Consider the following 24,819-nt stretch of genomic DNA (forward strand, 5'->3'; position numbering starts at 1 on the left):
GGGAGCAGTGATGTCACTCTCCACTCCATGTCTTCCAAGTCGCTCCAAACCTGTGCCATTCGTTTTTCCTCGGTTTGTGCTGATTTGTGCCTTTAAAATTGATCTTGTATCTATTTTCCTTCCTTAGAAATAAAAGCTTGGATTGGGGGCAGTGACGTCACTCTCCACATATGTGGTCCAAATCGCTCCAAACCGGTGTCATATTAATGAACTGTACAATATATGTAATGAATTTGAATTTATAATGTCTTTTGTTTTGTGCAATATTGCAACAGACTTTTACATTTTTGTCTTTACATGATTTATATGTGATTCCCAGCATAGGTTGTGGTCAATAACAACCCCCAAACATTTATTTTCATAAACTTATTCTAGTTCAACATCATAATTTGTACCTGATTATTGATTTTTTGATTTCCAAATATTATAAAATTTGTTTTATTTAAATTTAATGACAGTTTGTTAATATCAAACCATCCATTTTAATTTGGTTTCCACTTTATGCAGAAGCTGCTCAAAATCTTTACCAGAACAAAATACATTTGTATCATCCGTAAACAAAACTAAATTTAGCAACTTGGACACTTTACAAATATAATTAATATACAATATAAACAACTTTGGACCCAACACTGAACCTTGTGGTACACCACATGTGTTTATTTGCACATATTGATATCTATTATCAAGGTAGTTTTTCTTTAAATTGATCTAGCCTTTGAATAAAATATTTTTTCCATTTTTTTAGAGAACTGAGGAAGGAGAAAAATTGGTCTATAATTTGAAAAAGAGTGCCTATAGAGTACTTTCCAAGGGTTCTTTCCATGTACCTTGTGTATTACTTCTATGCTGTTCCAATAGTTTGTTGTTATGTTACTTCTTATTGAATCTCATTATAAACAATTTCTCTTTATATTTGTTCTGTTCTTTTGTTCTATATTTTAAGTACTTCTTATATAATAGATTTTGTTTTTACAGGCATTTTGTAGTCCTTTAGTGATCCAGAGCTTGTCTTCATATTTGTGTTTCCTTTGTGTTTGTATAGAACAGTGATCGTTGGATAAGGTAGTAAACATAGACAGAAATTCATCATAAGCTTTGTTTGGATCATTATTTAAATAAACCTCATTGCTTCCTTAAGTCCTCCTTAAGAAGGCTACAGAGCTTTGAGCGGAATGAAGAGGGTGATCATGGGTTGAATTTCAGACTCTGATATTGCTCATCGCTATTTCAGCATGTTAATGCATGCAAATGATCTATGACCATACCGAACAAGAGTGTCTCGGAGGACAGCACACTGAGAATGTGGTTTGGCATTCAGCACCTGTTTTGTGAGCTCTGATTGGCCGTAGGGAATACTCAGGAGAATGTGTTTTTCTGTAGCTGATCACCTCCCTGTGTTAAGGACCTGTGTTTGACAAGGTTGAAGTTTGTCCCACTCTGGAAGCCTGTCTCACAGAAACAAGTTTATCTGACTTCAGCTCAGGGCCATAAAGACCTGTGCCAGATTCACGAAACAACAAGTTAAATGAATGGCGCAAGCTGGTAGGTTCTTTGAACTTGTTATCTGTTAGCCAATCAGTTTGCTCTTATGTGATATGTCAAGCCAGTCGGCTCACATCGTGTAAGCTGATTGGTCCTTTGACATGGTAATGGCTAGCCAATCAAATTGGATACTCTCTCTTTGCCTAACATTCATATTTGCTTTTGAAAGCCGATTTCACTGCAGCGCACAGAAACCCTCCTCCTAAGCTCCACAGGTCTAGATAGATAGATAGATAGATAGATAGATAGATAGATAGATAGATAGATAGATAGATAGATAGATTTTCACCTTGTTCCTCAAACAATACTTTCTTTTTATATCAAAACACTTTTACCATAGCGCATGAATGTCAAGTTCAGTACAGATAAGTAATTTCATCAGATCAGGCTTTTGATATGTTTAATAATTTATTTTTTTAGAAATGGTTTAGCATCTTTGATGTGTGAGGTAGTGTTCAGCACATGAATTAGAATAACATTAGCTCTGCAAAACCTGACACATGACTCTCAGCATAAAGTCTGGTTCACATTGCAGCTTGTTCTGGCCAAGATCCACCAACTTAGATAGAACTTGGCCGTCTGACTGACATTTCAAGTGACCCAAGCACATTTTGTTTATGTGCTGGAATGGGGTAAATCTGAAATCTTGCTACTCACTTTTCAAACAAACACAAATACTCTTGAGTAACTTTCAAAGATTTTATGCCATAAACCTCACAACTTCAGTGCCAGGTTTTTCTTCATTAGCACTCATTGCAGCAGCCTATCAGATTGGAGCTTGCCATTTTGAGCAGTCTCTTGCTATTTTTGTGTATAATATTCATCATACGGTCCATGGGTGTGCTGTCTGAAACAGAGACTTGCCTCCTATTTATATGACAATAAGGACAATGACACAATCCCTGAGTCTTTGAGGCTTATTTTGTCTAAAGAATAGCAGAAACAGCACTTGACAAATCATTAGGCCCCACCAAGAGCGAGAACCACATTATAGCGAACATGAGAAGGTTACTCCATGTGACGCTACCCTCCCTAGCAACCAGGCCAATTTGTTTGCTTAGGAGACCTGGCTGGAGTCACTCAGCATGCCCTGGATTCAACTTGTGACTCCAGGGGTGGTAGTCATGGTCTTTACTCGCTGAGATACCCAGGCCCTTCTGGATTATACATTCTTTCCATGTCCTCGTATTAATTGAGACATTGAACTGCATCTAAAATGCAATTAAAAAAAAAGATATTGGAACACATTATTTGATGTCTATTGAGCTATAAAGTATAGTCCTTTACATTTAAAAAAATCTTCTCATCACATTTTCAGTGGTTCTAGGATGTTTTAAAGTTAGGACAATTTTCATGATTTCGCCTAGGGCCCCACAAACCCACGGGCTCGCCCTGCATCTGTCTATCTTTCTCCTCGTATGAACTTTTATTTGCAGCACAGGAATCCCGATAATAAGCTGTTGTTTCATTGTTCATTGTTCTTGAGGTCTTTTTCACATTTGAATCGATCAATCGTAGCTGGTCCCTTCTCTCCACTTCGCACACACTCACACACTTTCTTTCCCTCTCTTTCACACTTACTGATTTCCCTCGTTCACCGATATGTGACTATATTGCAGCTATCGCTAAGGATTTCCTCTCTCCCAAATCACACACAAGGCTCTGGATTCATTTTCACCCTGTCGGATGGAGGGACAGGTGTTGAGGTATCTGATAAGTGTGTGTGGATTTTGGTCATGGCACCCGTGCAGAGGCTGAGACGAGATATTTGAGTCTCTTACCAAATTCAGATCGATATTCATCAAATCAAATGCAAGAAAAATGATGTAGCTATTCAGTCCTCTTAAAACATGTTTTAAAATGGTTTCAGTCTAGGCATGTAAAAGTCACTGAATTTAAATTGAATTTCTCAAGTGAATATAGTTTCTAGTTTTTCTTTTCTCAGAAATATTCAATGTGCTAGACTATGGTCTTGTGTTGAGTTTGCAATCCATAGTGATGTCCAATATAAATACCTTTATACATTTGTATTTTTCAGAGGATAGATAGGTAGGTAGGTAGGTAGGTTGGTACTTTAATCCATGGTGTGAGTTTTTACTATCCTGCTTCCTTTTGTGTGGTGTTTTAGTCAATATAACGCTACAATGGCTGCCAAAGACATGTCTGTGTTTGTGCTGCACATATGTGTGTGCAGATGAGTAATTTCTTGGTAAAGACCACAGTATTGATCTGAGACCAGAGACCTTCTCAATGTTTAATGTGCTCTTTCTGTACTGGCACTATCCAGCATTAAATATTAAGGGCTCACTCCCGAACACTGGTATAAATACGACAGAAAGGGAGCGAGAGAGAGAGTCAGATGGGGTCTAGTGCTCTTGGGGTTGTAGGTCACTGGTCTTGCCAGCCAATGGGTGACTGATGCTGCGGTTGCCATGTTGAAGGTTATATCTCTGCTGTCACTAAAGCTATTGCGCTCTGACCTAGCGAGATGAATAACCTTATTTACACAGCTTAATTTAAGGCCAGTGACATCACACAGGCTCTCAGGATCAGAGTTCTGATTAAAACAGACATTCTGTTTATTTCATCCTGGTTTTTCTGGCTTCTATGGGTTTAGGGAGTTGAGTTCAGCTCGGATTTAAAAAAATCTTTGTGATTTTGCTCTCGGAAAGTTGTGTTTATGTACAGTGCATCTACCGATAACAGAGATACAGTACATGTAGCAATTGGTGTGTTTAGGATGGTAGCAGGCTTTTCAAATAGACACATTGCTCAAAGATGCTCTTAATTTATTGTTCACCCAAACACTGCTATCATATACTCATTGTTTTTTTTAGTTTTTTTTTTACTGGGGTACATAAAAGTGTTTTTTGCAATGTCCAATTGAATGGGGACTAGGGCTGTTGAAATCAAAAAATGAAGAAAAAAGCACCTAAAGAGACATTCTGAAGTAATAAGGGATAGGCATGATCATTTCTGAAGGGAATGCACAGAACGCACAATGACATATACGCACATATGTCTTGTACTATACATGTTACAGGGCAGCAAAAGCAGTGCAATCTCCTTTAAACTAATCACTGGCACAGTAGTCACTGGCTTTACCCACCCAAAGAGAAGCTAGGTCCCACAGAGTGCGAGCCTATGTGGGTTCCAGCCTATGTGGGAACCCACTGGGTTCCAAAAAGATAATAACAATAAATTATTTTTTGAATGAATGAACATGACATTTATATAGCGATTTTCTGACACTACACTCAAAGTACTTTACACAGTGAACAGGGGATTCTCCTCAACCACCGCCACTCCTTAACTACACACTGTAGCATCCACCTGGATGATGCGACAGCAGCCATAGTGTACCAGCACGCTCACCACACATCAGCTATTGGTGGAGAGGAGAAAGTAGATTTGTAGAGCCAATTATTGGATGGGGATTATTAGGAGGGCATGATTGAGAAGGGCCAATTTTAACAGAACATCCTAAAATACTGCATAATGTGTTTACACAGACTTTTAAAATGCTATGTTATTAATTCATAATTCATAAAATACCACTCAACAGTACTAAATGAACTGTTAAGGAACCAGAATCATTAAGAGGAATCGGATCCAGAATCATTACATTCCTTATGATTCCCATCACTACATATGATAGACTTGAGAAAGGAATAGACTGAAATTTTGTGTAAACTGTCACTTAACAGCAAAATAATACAAAAAGCAACCTTGGCCAAGGAATTTAGGGTCATAATTAGGGTTGTCAATCATTTAAAAAAAAGTATTAATCAAAATGAATTACATGAGATGCCTATTAATTAATCAGATTAATCACAATTAATCACATATACAAATATTTGCTGAGAAAGGCACTCAAATAAAACACTTCAATATATAAAGATGAAATAATAATAATTAGTAAAATATTTTTGTAATTATAAATAATATATATATTCAGTTTAGCTATTTCAATTTAGTTTGAAATTTAGGAAATCATATCTCGAGATCCCTGCATTTGGAATTGTGCTCCATACATTTGTGTCTGAATGCAAGAACGCATTCTCATCTTGTTCTGACGGTAGTGTCAATCAAGCCTGAGTGTGGTTTGAGGGTGCAGCTGTGTGTTGCCTAAACAGATGGAGTTCCCCTTACTGCCCCCTGCTGAAGACAGGTGGTAGCCTACTTCAAGCTTGAATAAGCAATGGTAGAAATTTTCCATATTAAGGTCTGGGGACATGATTAATTGTGTTTTTTTTTTTTTTACTTTATATTATTTTATAATTAATCGCACTGGAGTAATGCGTTAAATAAAAAGCCCTAGTCACATTATGTAATTGAGATGATCTTTAGTATTTTACTCGACTATTGTCTATTGACTTTTGGAAAAGATTGTTCTCTCACTCCTTTTCACTTCTATCTCTCTACATTCTACCTTTCGTGGTCTCCATTTTTTATGTTTTTGTTGCTGTTTTGCATTCTAACATAGTCCATAGTCCCTTTGCACCAACATGCTAATTCGATATTGGTCACATGTTACATATTAATGAGCATGAAGCTGACATGACCTTCCCCCTTCACACAAACACAAATACAGATGCTGAGTGATTTCTCTGGAGGTGGATGCATCTCCTGAGTGATCTGATGTTAAGAGGTCGCACTCCTAAGAGACACCAGCTGCTAGAGTAACCGCTGTGCTATTTATACAAATTGAATTATAGTGTGTGTGTGTCTTTAAAAATAAAAGCATACACACAACTTGCTTAGCTTGTGTGTATTTAGTTAATTCTCTTAAATACAATTTCCACCCACAGCACTAAATCTCATCTCTGATTGGCTCAGAATTAAATCGAACAATGATATTCTAAAATCAGTTCTTTTGGTATTCTATTCTATTGGTGTGTCCCTGCAGCATTGTTAAAATATTTTAGTAAGGTTTGTTTTAAAGTGCCTCTTTGTCAGAATGAGCTCTACTGCTGATGACAGTGATGTATTACATTGCGTTTAACTCGTGTTAAATGGCAGCTGCTAATGTAAACAACCAAGAAGTTTTCATGCAATGGCATGTTATCACATTACAGTGATATAATGATTGTTGACCTGCATGTACTTACAATAGACACGATAGCCCATTTAATTATAACAGTGGCTCTGTTCCAGTGAGCTACTGTATTGTCTACATAGGAAGCTACCTTCGAAGGCAGCATCTTACTGAAATGGAGGAAATGGTAGGCATCTTTTTGCCACAAATTTTGCATTGGAAATACACCTATGGTGTCTACAAATGCTGCCTAGGTAGGCAGCTCCTTTGGTTCTAACACAGAGCCAGTGAATATAGATAGACATTTTAAAGTGAGTTTGAATTTGATTGGTTACATATGTGAAATTTAAGTGTCCGTTACCGTCTCAACAACATCTGTCGCAGATTTGTGGGTAAAAACACTTTTTGGCATTATTGATGCAGTCTGTATGATCACTTGACAATGCGGTTTATGATTCATATGAGTGAATAATATGTGTTTTTTCGATCAGCAGTCAGTGAGAGATTGAAGACTGGGAGGAGATTGTCACGTTATAGCAGAATTATACATTATGTTATGAATCCATCAGCAGGAAGTTGGATTGCTTGTCATCTGCCTTTGCTCATCTATCTGAGAGAACGAGAGAGAGAGAGAGAGAGAGAGAGACCTTTCCTACTTTCTCTTTCTTAGTCTGCTTTATCATCTTCTCTTTCGTCCTCCTCCTTGTCTGCTTGACAAATATTAACTAAAAGCATCTGCAGAAAAGAGGTGAAAGATAGAGAAATATTGAGTGAGAATGAATTATGTTATCATTTACTCACCCTCATGTCGTTTGTAGCCCGTATGCTGATATTTTGCCCCCTTTGGAAAACAAAGGTAGACATCTTTTAATAATGTTCACATAGATATTTTCCAAACAATGACAGTTCATAGTGACCACAACTGCCAAGCTCCAAAAAGAACTTAAAAACACAAAGCACCACAAAATAAAATATCAATAGTCTTCTGATGCCATACGATAGCTTTGTTTAAGATAATGACATACATTTAAGTCATTATTCACTGAGAATCTTCCCCTCTGCGGAAGCTGGAATCCAAAATGACACACAATTTTTTTCTGTTGGCTAAACGAGAACCTCATCAAATATGTTGATTATCAGTGAATAACGACTTAAATTTATGTAATTTTCTCACACAAATCATATGGCTATTGATGACTTGAAATGTAGCACATAAATTGTTTTCTTTTTAACACTGTGTTAAAAAGAAAACAACAACTGCATATTGGTTTTTAACAACATGAGGGAGGGTAAATAATGGTAGAATTTTCATTTTGGGTGAACTATTCCTTTCACTTGAGAGAGAAGAGGAGAGATACAGTTGGCTTTCGGCACAAAGCCTCTGATTGTTTTTTGCAGAGAGAGCAGATATTCATCCTTTTCTCTTTCCTCTGTGACATCACTCGTTACTTATTCCCGTCCCACATTGACAGGCTTAGCTCAAAGCGAGAGCACATATGGATGCAATTAAGATACAGTGTGACATACACACTTGTGTGTATGTCTGTGAGGAACCCAGAGGGAAGGGTAGAGAGAGAATGTCTAGAATCTGTATGAGATGTAGATCCATTTTCATTGATGCGGTTTGACTCAAGAAATTTGCTCAGTACTTTAATGATGTACACAATGATCACTTTAAGACTTTATAGATATTACAGTTTAATTAAAAAAAAAAAAAAAATAATCTTATTTTCTGTAAAGCTCCTTTGAAATGATGTGTGTTATGAAAAGCGCTATACAAATAAAAAATTACTTGACTTGACTTGTCATAGTGCATGGAGACCCTACAGCAGAAAAGTGCTAGAGTGGACAATATCGGAGCGACATATGCCATATTTAGTTTGCTCTTAACTGCTTCTGTGGCTCTGAAATAATTACTCATGCATACAAATAAGTGCTTACAATATCACCAACTTAACATTAAGGATTTAGTGCCTTGCTACTGATTTGCTTGGTCATTGGAAGAGTCAGGAATCAGTCCAGGTTTTTTATCAATGTTATCCATCTTATCGGAGTTTGGTATGTGGATTATTTTCTCTCCTGTTCGAAGATATCTCCTTTGATAAGGTCTGACAATAGCTGACCGCTTAAAGGACACAAACAGCTTATCCTAAATCTGTCTTCAGAAACACAGGGTCATAGTGGCTACTAAAGAGTAGCTATCTGTAACACTATGGAGAGTTTGTATTCTGGAGCTTCTGTCTTTTGTACAGTGTGTCTGCTCTAGAAAAGCTTCTTCTTGGAGTATTTTTGTTGTAGTGTGACCTTCTTTGTATGGTATCTCTCCAATAGAACACCTGTAAAGAGCATATCAATTCTGAGGGTGCGAATTCTTGGGGATTTTTTTCTAGATTCTATTCTTAATGGCAAGAGCTGCTTTAGATCAGCAGTATGAAACCCTCTGGAGTGTTCTAGAGTAGCTCTTGTAGAATGATCAGCTCTTGAGAAGCTCCATATAACCTTTTGGCGTGTATGTGTTCTAGGGCATTTTCTTCTGTCGTGTGTTTCTGCTTTATGGCAGCTGTCTGTAACCCTCTTGAATGTTCTAGAGCAGCTCTTGTTCTAGTATTTATCAGCTCTTGAGAAGCTCGATATAACCTTTTGGAGTATATGTGTTCAAGAGCAGTGGTTCCCAACCCTGTTCATGGAATCCCCCAACACTACACATTTTGGATATCTCTCTAATCAAACACAACAGATTCAACTCATCAGTTCGTTAGTGGAGACTCCAAGACCTGAAGTTGGTGTGTCGAAAAATGGAGATATACAATACAAATGTGCTGTGCTTGGATGCCTGCAGGAACTGGGTTGGGGACCACTGTTCAAGATCATCTCCCTTTGTAGTGTGTTTCTGCTTTATAACAGCTGTCTGAAACCCTCTGGAATGTTCTAGAGCAGCTGTTGTTGTAGTATTTATCAGCTCTAGAGCAGCTCATTGTGCCCTTTGGAGTGTATGTCTTCTAGAGCATCTCCCCCTGTAGTGTGTTGCTGCTTTATAACAGCTATCTGAAACCTCCATGGAATGTTCTAGAACATAGCACTTGTTGTAGTATATATATCATCATGGCAGCTCCGTCTGTAGTGCGTTACTGCTTTAGAACAGTTTGTTTTCTGAAGAGCAGTTTTTCCAATAGAGACTATTTGCTCTAGAGCTGCTGTTTATAACCGTTTGTTTGTTTGCTTGTTTGTGTTCTAGATTAGCTCTTGGTAGACAGTTGGTGCTCTAGAACAATCTTAAAATGTACTTCACAATCACTGTTACATTTTCAAGTGTGTGTGTAGAATGTGTTGCTCTAGAATACTGTAGAACTGTGTAATATATGTTCTGTAAGCAGCTCTTTCCAAAAATAATACCAGCTCTACAAACAGCTGCCTTTATTCCTTTAGAGTATGTTTGTTCTAGAGTAGCTCTCTCTGTAGTGTATTCCTGCTTTAGAAAAGGGGTTTTTCTTTTTAGCAATTTTTCTAGTGGCTAAAGTATATGTGTTATAGCCTCTAGAGGACTCTTTGTGTTTGTGTTCTCAAGCAGTTCTCTGTATAGTGTTTCTCTTCTATAGAATATTCTACATTTACATTTGGCCGACTCTTTTATCCAAAGCAACTTATTACAAGGACAATCCCCTGGAGCAACCTGGAGTTACGTGTCCTTGCTCAAGGCTGTGGGGATTGAACCAGCAACCTTCTGCTTAGCAGTTATGTGCTTTATCCCAGTATGCCTCTAGAATAGCTCACATTGGGACTGTGCAATGTATGTTTTGTAGAAAAGCTCTTTCCAGTAAGAATACCTGCTCTAGAACAGCTGCCTTTAGTGAGTTTGTTCTAGAGCATCTCTCTCTGTAGGGCGTTTTCATGGTAGAGAGTATCTGCTCTAGAGCTACTCTTTGTAACACTATGTGTGTTTGTGTTTTTAAGCAGCTCTCTGAAAAGTGATTTATTCTCTAGGATATTCGAAATATGTACTTCTCAAACACTTTTAATATTGTCAATAATTTGTGTGGAGTCTGTCACTCTAGACTAGCTCACATCAGCACTGTGCAATGTATGTTTTGTAGAAAAGCTCTTTCCAGTAAAAATACCTGCTCTAGAACAGCTGCCTTTATCCCTCTGGAGTGAGTTTGTTCGAGAGCATCTCTCTCTGTAGGGCGTTTCTGCTTTAAAACAGTTCATTTTCTATTGAGCAGTTTTTACAGTAGAGACTATCTGCTCTAGATCTGCTCTTTGTAATGTTCTGTGTGTTTCTGTTCTAGAGCAGCTCTCTGTGTAGCATGTCTCTACTCTAGAATATTCTAAAATTGATTTTCACAATCACTGAAACATTTAAAAGTTTTCAAGATGAATATTTGTTCTAGAACATACTTTAACCTTCTATTTGTTTGATTCAGAGCAGTGTGTTTGTGAGCCGTTTATTTGTTCTAGAGCTGTCCCCGCTGTCAGGTGTCACTGTTGTACAACACAAAATTCAACTACAAGATTGAATTTCAAGAATAGCTCTAGAAAAAATCTTGCTTATCCTCTTTGTTTGTTTTAGAGCAATGTTTGACCTAGCAGCTCTCTGTTGTGTGTCGTAACTCTTGAACACATACACTCCAGAGGGTTGAAGACAGCTAATCTAGAGAAGCTCCTTCCTTAAAGATAATCTTCTAAAGATCCTTTCTGTATAACTTTTAAATATGTCTGAATAAAAAAAAGAAACTGCTCAGAAAGCCTTTCTTTAGCCCTCTGTAGTGTTTAAGGGTAGCTTTATTTAGAGGCTGTCACAATGATCAGAGCTTGTCAAACATCAATTTATGTTTGAACATTTAAACATAAATATTTGATTCCACATAAATATCTCTCTCTTTCTGTGTGACTTACAGAAACACTGATGGACACTCGGACCGCCACAGCAGAGCTCGGGTGGACGGCGTACCCTTCCTCAGGGGTGAGTGTTTGTGTGTGTGAGTGTGTGTGTTTGCACGCATCAATCAATGACCTACAGAACTACTCACACTATATTAAAACACTTAATGTGTGTCCATTATTTTTTAGAAAAGCACCTCCTTCTTTTCACCATTCAGCTAAATACTTACGAGAGAAAAGAGTTACTAAATGGTTTCAGATTACCTCTGAAATACACTGTTAAATATGTTTGTACTCCAGGTGCAGTTATCCCCCTCTCTGAACAGTGAAATTAAGCAATCAATGTCACACACACCTCTTTCTCTCCCAACTTCAGGGCAAACTGTGAAGCCCTCTTTGCACAATCACCATACGCATTACACTCCACAGTTCACATTCAGGACTTAATGGCATAATGGGTCCACTTAAGCTAAAAAGCACCTCTGAATGTGTCTAACTGTGAGAGTGGGTCTGCTGTGATGACAGCCAAAGCACTGCTGAACCTACAGAGAAATATAGTGGTTTAATTTAACGCCAGCCAGGACACAAGAAATTCAAGGTTTAGGTCTAGTTTGAGTGCACTCGCTGTCTGAGTTTGATATGATTTTAGAGAGAGAGAGAGAGAAAGCAGAATGCAGAATGAGTAATTTAGAGAAACTCTCATATGTTTTGGCAAGAAGGCTGAATGTAGATCTTCAGCAGCTGAATATGTGTCTTCTTGTCATGATCTGGGGAGAGAGGGTGACCCCTCACTAAATACTAAAATTGTCAGTTTAATTTACAGTAACACTTTGTTCTCTGTAGATACCTCTCTTTACAATTTGTGTACTTACCTGTATGTTGTTTTAAGTATGTAATACATGTTTTATTTTATTATTTATTTGTATTATTACTATTACAGAATGCTTTGGCAACAGTATACATTGTAAGCAGTCATGGCAATAAAGCTCATTTGGAGAGAGAGAGAGAGAGAGAGAGAGAGAGAGAGAGAGAGAGAGAGAGAGAGAGATGAAGGAAAATGGAATGGGGTGAAGTAACAGAAGAGTTCAGAGGTGTTTGTCACATTCTCACGCACACATTCATATACCTGTATACATGCACGCATGGATGATTTTGTTTATTTTGTTTGACCTATTCTCTTTAGTGAATTGCATTCTTCCTATTACATTACTTTTATTGAATTGATTTGCCCACCAAATCCATCTCATTCACCTCCCCCCAACATCTATCCTTCAGTTTGACCAGCTGTGGTTTAAAATTAATAATGAAAGTCTCAACAGATGGTCAATGTGGGCCACACTTACACACACACACACTTAAAGACGTAAGTGTCTGACAGTGATAGACAGGCAGCCTAGTGAGAGAAAATCAATTAGCTCATCAAATGTCCTGCTGCAGGCAACCATATTCCTTTCCCATTATGTTATTATTAGTGATGCTTTTAAGCCAATCATCACTATTACTGTTGGCCAAACTAATTGATAGGGATTTGAATAAAACTTTGACCCTAAGGATTGAGCTTCGATGCGTAACTCATCCCGTACCATTTGTGCTATGGACATGATACCTCAAATCATGCGAGTTGTTGAGTAGAGCTGTGATAATTCATTTCACAAGTGATTATATGTAGAATTTTAGACTGACGGACGATAAAACAAGTGAAAAAAATGCTAGCAGCATTATCTAGCCAATCTCCAAGAACACCCTACAAATAGCTAATATTGACATTATATTCATGCTGTTTAGCCAGAGGGGAACTGGCCCCCACCGTGAGCCTGGTTTTCTCCATTAACCAACATCTTATGGAGTTTTGTGTTCCTTGCCACAGTCGCCTTCAGCTTGCTCACTGGGGTTCTAAATACAATTATCATTTGATTATTTATATTTATACACAATTTACAATCATATTTAATAAAATTATACAAATTACGACTCTAAGACTTTATAGATATTACAGTTTCATTGTCTGATATTCTGTAAAGCATGATTTTATGTAAAGCTGCTTTGAAACGATGTGTTGTGAAAAGCGCTATACAAAATGACATGAAAAATGACCCTAGCGCAGGGACTAAAAACAGTTCAAAGAACGAAAACAAAAAACAAAAACCGAAAACGAACAATATGTTTTGCAGAACATAACCAAAAACTGGAACAAAGTGATTTTCAATTGTTTCGTAGAGAAAACATTATATTTAATGCTGATAATGTTTAAATTTGTTCCAAAATGTTCTCCAAAATAGTACAACTATAACAAAAAACATCTTACACATGATTATGATTTACACATAACACAGTTTACACATCTTGTTACAATACACATAAAATAAGAAGACTGTATACAATAAAATAATATACAGTGTACACAAAATAAGAAGACTGTATACAATCAAAATACACTGTACCCCCAATGTAATCAGTGGAAATAAATATGAAGTGTTTTGATGACATTCAGCTTTTTTCCAGGTGGGATAGAACAGTATGTAGAGTAGATGCAATGGCATCATCAGTGGAGCGGTTATTGCGGTAATCAAACTGCAGTGAGTCCAGTGAGGTAGGCAGCACAGAGCAGATGTAATCTCGGATTAGTCTCTCAAAGCATTTGCCGATGATGGGGGTCAGAACAACTGGACGGCAGTCATTTAAGCAAGTAATTTTGGATTGCTTTGGTACAGGCATAATGGTGGACATTTTAAAGGATGTGGGGACCACAGAAAAGGAGAGGGAAAGGTTGAAAATGTCTGTAAAAACACCAGCCAGTTGGTTTGCGCACGCTCTGATGACGCAGCCTGTAATGCTGACTGGACCCGCGGAAAGAGAGCGCTATTGTCACGGATCCCCTGTTTTTGTCTTGACTTTTATGTTGTAATTCTTGTTTAGTTCCCTGTTTCTGTTTCCTGTTAGTTTTGTTGTCCTTTGTAGTTTCTTTTTATGATTGGTTTTCCCCTGATTGTTTCCCCAGGTGTTACTTGTTTGCCCTTGTATATTTAAGCCCTTGTTTCCCCTGGTTTCTTTGTGAGTCTTCATATGTGTTGTTTTACTCTGTGATTGTTTCCCTGTGTCTTGTTCCTGGGTTTGTTTCTTTATATTCTGAGTACTTTGTTTATCTTTTGTTTAATTGATGCTCCGTTTAGATTCTCATTCCTTGCCTGACTCGTTACAGCTATATGCAGCGCATCTATTTGAATTAGCATGATTTGTCACCACATTAAGAAACTTCTAACAACATTTGGTGATAAAATTTACATGGTTTGAAAGCTGAAATAAAAAAATATATATAATTAATCTCAAAACAGTCAGAAATTTGTCACATCTCAAAATAAACAGCCCATTATGACTTCAGGCTCAAAATTATAGAACGCATCACATTTATAACAACCCAGTTAATTCATTAAACATCTTTCCTTTTAGAATTTAAGACAACTGTGAGGTTGTCCTAACTTATCCTAAGTTTTTTAAGATTTCTTATTTTTTTTTGAGAATTTGACTGCTTCTTTTTCTTGAGAACAATCTTAAGAAAAAATATAAGTACTTTCTTAAGAAGTCTTTTTGGGAATACAAAATATAATTTTTTTTACCTGTAAATAAACTGTTTGTTAATGCTGGTAAATCCACCAGACAGGAAAAAAAAATATTGCTTATTTTACCTTATTTTGTTGAGGCAACACTTATTATTACCTTATTATTCTCATGTGAGATCTGGCAACACTGAAATTGGTATTTCACCCACCCACACAGAGTAGTGTAATTAAAAAATAAACTGTTATTAACTGTTCTTTTATTTTGTTCTAACTGGAAACCTTGTGGAAAGGAGGCTGTGGAACTTCTGAAACAGAATGAATTATAAATTATATTTTTGCTCAAAACATTTGGTTTTTAGTCCATATATACATTGTATCAAAGATTTATACCTGTAAAAAACTCTAAATTAAAAAAAAAAATTAAAACCTGTGCATTTTTAACATGTACATATTTAAATAATTTAAATAAATGAGGATTAACCAATTGTTAAGTAAAAACAAATTTTTTTTGTTCAAAAAATTTTTTGAGACATAGTATGAAGTAAATGTATCAAGTTCCATAATTTTATCAACGTATTAATCAGACAATTTAGTAATTAATTTCTGATTTTCTTTATATATATATATATATATATATATATATATATATACTGTATATATTAGGGATGTGCAAGACTAATCGACTTAACGGTACTGATTCTGCTAGTCGATATTTTTCACCATTTATCTGTTAATTAATGCACATCTCTAATATATATTTTTTTTACATGTTCTTATGTTTAAATGTGATATATTTTATTTTCCTGAATGGAGTGTTTTTCAAAGGCACTGAAAGCTTTCATCCACTCCATTTTCTCTCTACTCTTCCTGTCATCTTTTCTTCTCACTTCATCCTCTCTTTCTGTGGGTCACATGAGGAGGTATAACCCTGATCGTCCTTCACATGCACTGTTGAATGCTTTCACCATTTATTCACACCATTTGACAAAATCTCACAGCTGCCCCCTCCATCGCACATATGCACACTCACACAGACACATCCCTCTAATTCGTCCCTTCTTTCCATTAGTCCCCCTCTTCCTTTTTCCTAAAAATCCTAAAATCCCCAATTCCTTTCAGACCTCAGCTGTCCACTTCTCACATCTTGATTCTGATTGTCTGATCTTTCCCAGAACACAGTTCCCTCTGTCTCAGTGATTATGTTTTATGACTGCTTGCCCTATGCATCAACCAGAGGTCAAAGGTCAGCTGCATCTCAAGCAGCCCATATTTAATTCATTGTCATGATCTGTGTGGGTGTGAATGCTCCCAGGATACTTTCAAAATATTAATGACTAATTATTCATTTATATTTTGAGCATTCACACACACAGAGAATAATATCACAGTTACATTTCACATTTAACTTACCACATTTATTCTATATGTAAATCTGTAATTTTATATAATATATGTATATATATATATTAGGGCTGTCGATTTAACGCGTTAATTCGAAACACCTGCATTGGGTTTAATGACTGTTATTAAACATGATTTCAGATTGTTTTTGACAAAGTTTCAATGCTTGATAAATGGAAAGAGAGTGATTTTATTTCCTTTTTGCTTTGGTATGCACACTTAAAGGGTTAGCTCACCCAAAAATGAAAATTATCCCATAATGTACTCACCCTCAAGCCACCCTTGGTGTATATGACTTTCCTCTTTCAGCCAAGCACATTCAGAGTTATATTAAAAAATATCCAGGCTCTTCCAAGCTTTATAATAGGAGTGAATGGTACCTTAGATTTTGAAGCCCAAAAAAGCTAATCTATTCATCATGAAAGTAAGCCATATGGCTCCAGAGGGTTAATAAAGTCCTTCTGAAGCAAAGCCTTAAATATATCCATATATAAAAAATATACCTGAAAAATATCCATATTTCTAATGGGGCAGTGGTGGCTCAGTGGTGGCTCAGTGGTTGAGGCTCAGGGTTACTGACCAGAAGGTCGGTGGTTCAAGCCCCAGCACTACCAAGATGCCACTGTTGGGCCCTTGAGCAAGGCACTTAACTCCAGGTTGCTCCGGGGGGGATTGTCCCTGTAATAAGTGCGTTTGGCAGACGCTTTGGATAAAAGCGTCTGCCAAATGGATAAATGTAAATGTAACTTTATAAACTATAATCAATGGCTTCCGGTAACGGCCGTCTGTGCATTCACGAGAGTGTTCTAACGCATGACGTAGGTGTAGTGTAAGCTCTGCTTAGCAGTGACAAACGCGGAAGCGTGTGTTGTTTACAGCAAAGGAAAACAAAGTGAGTTGTATTAGCTATACTGTAGATTTTATTAGTCTTAAAATGGTATGTTTGTGCATCTATCAATCATTCCGATGTCCATTCATGACAGCAAACACTCTCAGCCTCTGTTGGCATTACCTCGCATTTCCTGCATGAGCACCACCACATCCCCCGTACTCTCCGTCTACCAGATTCTTTTGTTTGTGCCGCTGCTGCAGCCTCCTCCATCTCCCAGGGTTCCTGGTCGGTGTACTCCGGTTCAAACAAATAGAGCTGGGCAAAAAACGGAATCTCTTCTTCTCTTATTTCGAAATCCTCTGACATTTTTCTTTACAAATCCTCGTTGTTGACTTCTAATTTGTGACCAGCATTTTGTTTTGCTCTATTCACTCCTCACCGGAGCTTACGCTACGCCTATGTCATACGCTAGAACTCGACTCTCTCTTGAACGTGCAGATGGCCATTACCGGAAGCAAGTGATTATAGTTTATAAAGTTAGAAATATGAATATTTTTCTTACAAAAACACATCGTTTCGCTTCAGAAGGCCTTTATTAACTCCATGGAGCCGTATGGATTACTTTTATGATGGATGGATGCTTCCAGAAATCCATTCACTCCCATTATAACGACTGGAAGAGCCACGATATTTTTTAATATAACGTCAATTGTATTTGGCTGAAAGAAGAAAGTCATATAAACCTAGGATGGCTTGAGGTTGAGTAAACTATGGGATAATTTTCATTTTTGGGTGAACTAACCCTTTAAGTACAGTAATTCTGGGGGCCTGGGTAGCTCAGCGAGTATTGATGCTACCTATTGAGTCGCAAAGTTCGAATCCAGGATGTGCTGAGTGACTACAGCCAGGCCTCCTATGCAACCAAATTGGCCCGCTTGCTAGGGAGGGTAGAGTCACATGGGGTAACCTTCTTGTAGTCACGATTAGGGGTTCTCGCTCTCAATGGGGCGCATATTAAATTGTGCCTGGATCGTGGAGAGTAGCATGAGCCTCAACATGCTGGGAGTCTCCGCGGTGTCATGCACAATAAGCCGTGTGATAAGATGCGTGGACTGACTGTCTCAGAAGAGGAGGCAACTGAGACTTGCCCTCTGCCACCCGGTTTGAGTTGAGTAACTGAGCCACAACGTGGACCTACTATGTAGTGGGCATTCCAAACTGGGGAGAAAAGGGGATAAAAAAAAAAAAGTACAATAATTTGACAAGTTCAATATCATTTGATTTTAAACCATTTAAAAGTCAAGGCACACCAAAGAGGCTATTTAAACGCTGCAGTTTAACTCCACACACATGACATGGAAATGTGAACCAGCATGGGCAAAGCGCATACAGGCAGTCATTTTTGTTTGGCTTTAATGTGAGATTTTATCATTTTAAGACCTATGTTTTGTGCTATTTAGGGTTATAGCTCACTCCCACGTACTGACTCCTGACTAAACCCGAATAACTGAACAAGATGACTGGTGCAAATCTACTTGGTGTGTTGATTGATAAAAAAAAAATGAAGATTAGAAATGAGGCTTATAGATTATATATTTAGAAATAAGGCTTGCATATTAAAATCTCAGTGCCTCTGATACAGGAAAGCTTCACCCCCTTCAGAGAAAATAGTAAGCTCCTACACGCGGCGTTCGTAACGATTCGTCTGATGAACTTCAGCATGAACAGCAGGTAAAAGTCAAAGCACGAACTGTCAATTAATGCAAGTTGGGCTCACTGATTGGATTTTTATTTGAAGCCAGAATTCAAGCCTGCCTTGTTTCTTTTCTACCCTAATGTAATTAACTGGAAGCCTTACTTTTTGTTTTCTCATCTCAAAAAAAAAAAAACACTCGGGGCTATCAACAAAAGATCCAGGGCTTCAGCCCTATCAGCCAGGGTCTAGCTACGGCACTGCATACAGCACTTTATTCACTTTATATATTTTATGCATACGTTTATATTGCATTTACTTAATGCACAAGTTTAAGTTTGTTAATTAAGTTTGTTTTCTGTGTAAATATGTTCACTTGGTGTCTGTGGATAATGCACATTTTATGTTGTCGTTCTGTGAGAAGCACCCAAATAATAATTGAAAATTGAAAATACATGGGCAAAGAGGTGAATATGAAAATATTAGGCATGTTAGGTCAGCAGAGAAGGTTTTGCTGGCCCTGAGAATTTACGACTGTTTAAAAGTGCCACAGAGCCACAATGTTACACTTTAAGATGAAATCAACCTACATTTGAAATCAACTTATATTTGACTTAGCATATTCAGATGGAATAGGAGAAAGACTTTGACCCCCCCAAAAAAAAAACACTCAATGATAAGACATCTTGGCTGTGAGTAAATTGTGTGTGTGTCTGTGAGAGCTAGGACCAAAGACTTTAATTGAAATGTCCCCAGTAATTTGCTCATGTGTTCTTCTAAAAGCATTTTCTTCTTTCCCTCACCCCTCTTTCATTCTGTCTAAAATGCTAACAAAATACAGTCACTTTCCTCTGCTGTTTGCTCTTGGCTCTTTCACCGCCTTCCCTGAGACCACTGCTTTTCAGATGCTCTGTGTCTCATCTTCTCTTTATTCCTTGTTTATTTCTACCTCTCTTTCTCATGTTCTTTATCTCTCTCTCTCTCTCTCTCTCTCTCTCTCTCTGTTCTCTGTCCTGCTGACTGCTGTCTTTTCCTTAGCGTCCACTCACAGAGAGCTCCAGCACACTTTTTTTCCTTCTCTTTTTCTTTCTTATTATCTCTGCTTCTCTGTTTCTCCCTTGAAATCTTTTCTTTCTTTCAATATGTATAAAACCACCTGCCTAATATTGTGTAGGTCCCCCTCGTGCTGCCAAAACAGCACCAACCCGCATCTCAGAATAGCATTCTGAGATGCTTATTCTTCTCACCACAATTGTGGTGAGAGGGAGAGTGGTAAGGCTCGTCACCTGGGTTGTGAGTACTCTAACACCTGTCTCTAATTATAGTGATGGTGGAGGGAGACCTGAAAAGGCAAATCGGAAGCACGACATCCACGGGCAGAGAGACTGTCTATTGTTGGAGAGTGCTTTCATCACACAAGAGTGAAGTTACATTTATTTTACGGATGGTTACCCTCCATTGAGTGTCTACCAAGAAAAGCAACAAATTCAAGAGACTTACTTGTGAACTTTTTCATGTCTCCTGACTCGTCCATTGCCAAGAACTCAACATTATCACACTGAGTTACCTGTAGACTTTGTCAGTTTGAACCAGTCTGGCCATTCTCTGTTGACCTCTCTCATCAACTGGGCATTTCCGTCCACAGAACTGCCGCTCACTGGATGTTGGTGTCAAAATAAAAAAACACTCAGTGAGTGGCATTTCTGTGATGGAAATGCACAGTGTGAATGTGAATGTGTGTGTGAATGGGTGATTGGGACACAGTTTAAAGCGCTTTGGTAACCTCTAAGGTTAAAAAAAACGCTATATAAGTGCAGACCATTTACCATTAGTGTTGTCAAAAGTACTAGTGTGTTATAACAAGATGATGCAAAAATGTAAATATATTAAAATTTTAAGTAACATATGTATACATTTATTAGAATGGTCTTTCTACAGTATCAAAAACACCAAATACCAACTCAGTACTCAGTAGTTTCAGTACTTACGTGCTTACTTTGCGTGCATGCAAGAAGAGCACTCGTGACTCACTATTGCGACTGTGTGTGAATGGTCAAAATACCTGTCTTGGTGAGATACGGAAACTGTGCTGAGCTCTTCTATCCAGATGCAGTTAGTATTAAATATATAACCCTGAAAATAAAGAGTTATATTTATATTTGCTTGAATTTGCAAAGTTTGAATCACAAGTAGGACATTTTCGGTTTTGCCAAACTCCCTTAATTAAAATATGACACCATGAACATAGCAAACTTAGGTTCTTAAGAAAAACAAAAATAGCTAGTTTTACCTATTTCATCCTATGTACAGCCTGCTATCTTCTAAAATAATTTGAAGCACCTGACAAATTAATAAAAAATGTAATACAAATATTAATAAAAAGCAATATAGAACTGGCAATTGTACATAATGTGTGTTGAACTTCAAAAAGGCGAATGGGGCAAAATAGAGCATACTGTATCTTTGAGCATCTGAGGCTGAAACAAAAGTAAGTAGGACATTTTAGTTTCAGTGATATTTAAAGACTTACTATATACAGAAAATGACATCTCACGGAATGAGGTATTTGAACTTTAATTTTAAAGTGTATTATATTCTGACATTTCATCAAAGGACTTCCCCATACATATCCACATAGGTCTGGGCTAAGCCTTGAATATTTACTGACCCTTGAATCATTCTTTAAATAATCAACACAGGGGGACTCACTGGATTAGCTTCATATATAATTTTGATGTCTTTGCCATTAAACATTATACCAAGAAGTCATGATACACTGGTGGTGCCTGATTTTGAATGCCCGTTATTCGCAGAACTCGAAACATCCTTCACTCTTTGTTTTTTGGTTTTTTTGGAATTGCAATTTTGACAGGCATTTGGATAAACATGTTTTAGCCACCAATAATTCAGCTTCATTACCATATGTAAATACATTTTTCAGAATTGTGCTGGTTCTAAAGTGGCGTGGATTGGGGGAATTGATGCCTAAATGACTTGCAATCTTGATATCAAATAGGAACATGTGCAATCTGCATCACACAATCACCACATGTTTTATGTGAAGATGAGCTGGCTGCTGAAAATGACCCTGATGGCTGTTGTAAGAACAGAAAGTTCTGCTATTATTTCCTTGGAGAGTTCAGTCTGACAGGGCAGAGGACCTTGTCTCAGTGGCTTCCTGTCCAAGGCTTTTTTTTTTCTTTTTCTCTCGCTGACGAACACACAAAAACTTTAGTTACTCTAATAAAAGTGAACAGCCTTGGCTGTGCTTGAAAGCGCGTGCAGGGTCTCTGTAGCCGTGACGACTTCCTTATTAAGCTTCACAGGTTGTGATTAATGACCATCTGGATACATATTTTTTTTTACTCTCTTTCTCTTGTTCTGTTTGTGTTAGGTAGGAGTGTAGAGGAGTAACAAATAAAACAAAAGACACTGGTGATGCTAACTTAACAGCTCAAAACTGTGTAGCTTTTTTGTAGCATTGCTATTTTTGTACAGACAATGGACCATCATAGTAGTACCATCCTTAATGTTTTGAAGGGAATGACAACATTGTCAGGAAGCATTGAGAAAACAAACAAACAAACACACACATACACACACAAACATATTTAAATAAATTTAAGTTGATATATATTTTTTATAAATAATGGAAATCTAGAAGAGATTTTAGAGCTTTTTACAGCTTTATACAGTGGATGCCATTGAAGAGACTGTAGGTCTATTCTGCCGGGCAAAGGCAAAAGGCAAAGGCCGTAACTTCGTTTTTGGTTGAAAATTAGTTATTTATATTTTTGAGACATTCAAGACCTCCTTTATCACGTGGGTGGTCTTAACAGTAACTTCTGCCCAGGAGAAACCAAGGCAGAACTCCGTAACTCCAGTTACCGCTCTTTGGCTTTGTTTAGGAATGCTCAGATTGAGTTAGGGTACTCTGCCTTAGTTTAGCCGTGCGTCAAAATGAAGTTACTCTGCCGGAAGAGAGTTACGGTACTCTGCCTTTGTTTTTAGATTAAAGTTTGCCGCGTTTAAATTACGGTGTAGCCTGTGTACTGTCATACATACATCATTGAAGCAATCTGACCCCTAAATAAAAGTGTAGTAAACAAATATTGTTTAGTGTGTTTACCTTCGCGTTTAACCCTCTGGGGTCGATGGACGGGCCGGTACATCCTGCAGGAATTTTTCCTCATAACAGCGGAAACAACTTAAAATACTCATTTTTGGGCATACAGATAAGTGTAAGACATCAGTAGAAACAATAAAGGGTCTACTTTTATTTGTGTAAATTCACAATAACAACAAAACAATAAAGAAAATAAAAAGGGTGAGCTGTAAGCAGTCTCTTACGGGCAGAGGGCGCTATTCATATGGTATTGTGCTGAGGCGATCAACGCAAATGGTGAACGCCCCTGAGACAAGTTCAAAATAACCGCATTTATCTGAAAAAGAAAGCTTTTGTTACATTATACACTACCGTTCAAAAGTTTGGGGTCAGTAAGTTTTTTTTTTCTTTTGGAAAGAAATTAATACTTTTATTCAGCAAGAATGCATTATATTGCTCAAAAGTGACAGTAAAGACATTTATAATGTTACAAAAGCTTTCTATTTCAGTTCAAAATATTGATTGTGATCCAGCACCCAAATGAAAAAACATGGACAGTTCTTGATAGTTGTCTGGATATTAGTTTCCCGGCGTTTGATTCTGATGAGCTGTTCTGCAGCACACCTGACACCACCCTTGTTGCTCTTATGGAGATTCCCCTCACTCCAGTCACAGCACCACTGCCAGCACCAGCACCAGAGCCCGCCCAAATCTATGTCCTTTTGTGCCCCCAAACAGGAGGGCTTTCTGGTGTTTACTGCCTGTGAGCAATGTTGTGGAGGATGACGAGTAAGAACATGAAATTAACAGGATTCCATGTTCACTTACTTGTACATGATTTAATATCTCTTATTCCAATCCCATGCATTTTAAATTTGTACATGATTTGTTATATCTTTGCATTCCATTATTAATTAAATTATTTTTTTACTCATTAGAAAAATGCTTATCTTGTATTTATTCATATAATTCAGTGTCACCTATCTGCAGTCAACCTGTCAGTTTTGCGGCACACCAATTAAAGATATTCTTTACCGCTATGCGGCATCATGTCTAATGTATTAAAAATGCCATCAGAATACAACCATAGCACAGGAGAGCAATAAGTGCATGGCTATAAGTAATTGAAACTCATCCAAAATAAAAATAAATTATCACTAAATTTTATACAGCTATAATGATTTTGTAAATGGTGATCAGCAATCAAATATTGATAATATGGAAGTTACTGCCTTTTGCCTTGGCATGACTTCTCACTTTTTGCAGACAATACAAAGGCAGTACAGTAACTTCAAATTAGGGGTCAAAAGTAAAGTTTGAGCTCAGGAATTTTTTATGTAGATAAATTGAATTAATAAAACATCTAATTGCCAGATTTTCAGTGTCCTACCTATAATACATTTGGCTGGACAACTAAAAAACTATAAAGTCATTTTTCTCAGTTCCACACTCTTAAGGTATTTTGCCTTTGTAGGGCATTATTCCTCGCAGCCTTGCTTTCATTCACATCAAAAATCTAATATACTCTTGTCTGGCAGCCATTGCTGGTGATCTTATGATCTGTATTGTTTGCATTAATTGTATGTTATTCACATTCAGTTCTTATTTAATCTATACCTCATAAGATAGTTCTAATACTTCAGCTTTGATATTTAGCCATTGCTTCACAATATAAATGTTACTGCTTGAGTACTGACATCTGTTACAAAGATGCACATACCTATGATGTAAACTCTCTTTGAGTTGTCCCTCGCAGGCTTCAGTGAAAAC

General features: G+C 37.3%; 1 protein-coding gene across 1 annotated transcript in view; it reads left to right on the forward strand.

Annotated features, from left to right (window-relative positions):
* LOC127645599 (ephrin type-B receptor 1-B-like) overlaps window positions 1-24,819 on the forward strand; it is a 323,036-nt gene that overhangs the window by 90,189 nt on the left and 208,028 nt on the right. The window contains exon 2 of the mRNA XM_052129261.1: window positions 11,479-11,543. Coding sequence (XP_051985221.1) covers window positions 11,479-11,543 — 65 coding nt within the window. The remainder of the gene's footprint in view (window positions 1-11,478; window positions 11,544-24,819) is intronic.

This window comes from Xyrauchen texanus, chromosome 6 (assembly GCF_025860055.1).
Source record: "Xyrauchen texanus isolate HMW12.3.18 chromosome 6, RBS_HiC_50CHRs, whole genome shotgun sequence".
NCBI classification, from domain to species: domain Eukaryota; kingdom Metazoa; phylum Chordata; class Actinopteri; order Cypriniformes; family Catostomidae; genus Xyrauchen; species Xyrauchen texanus.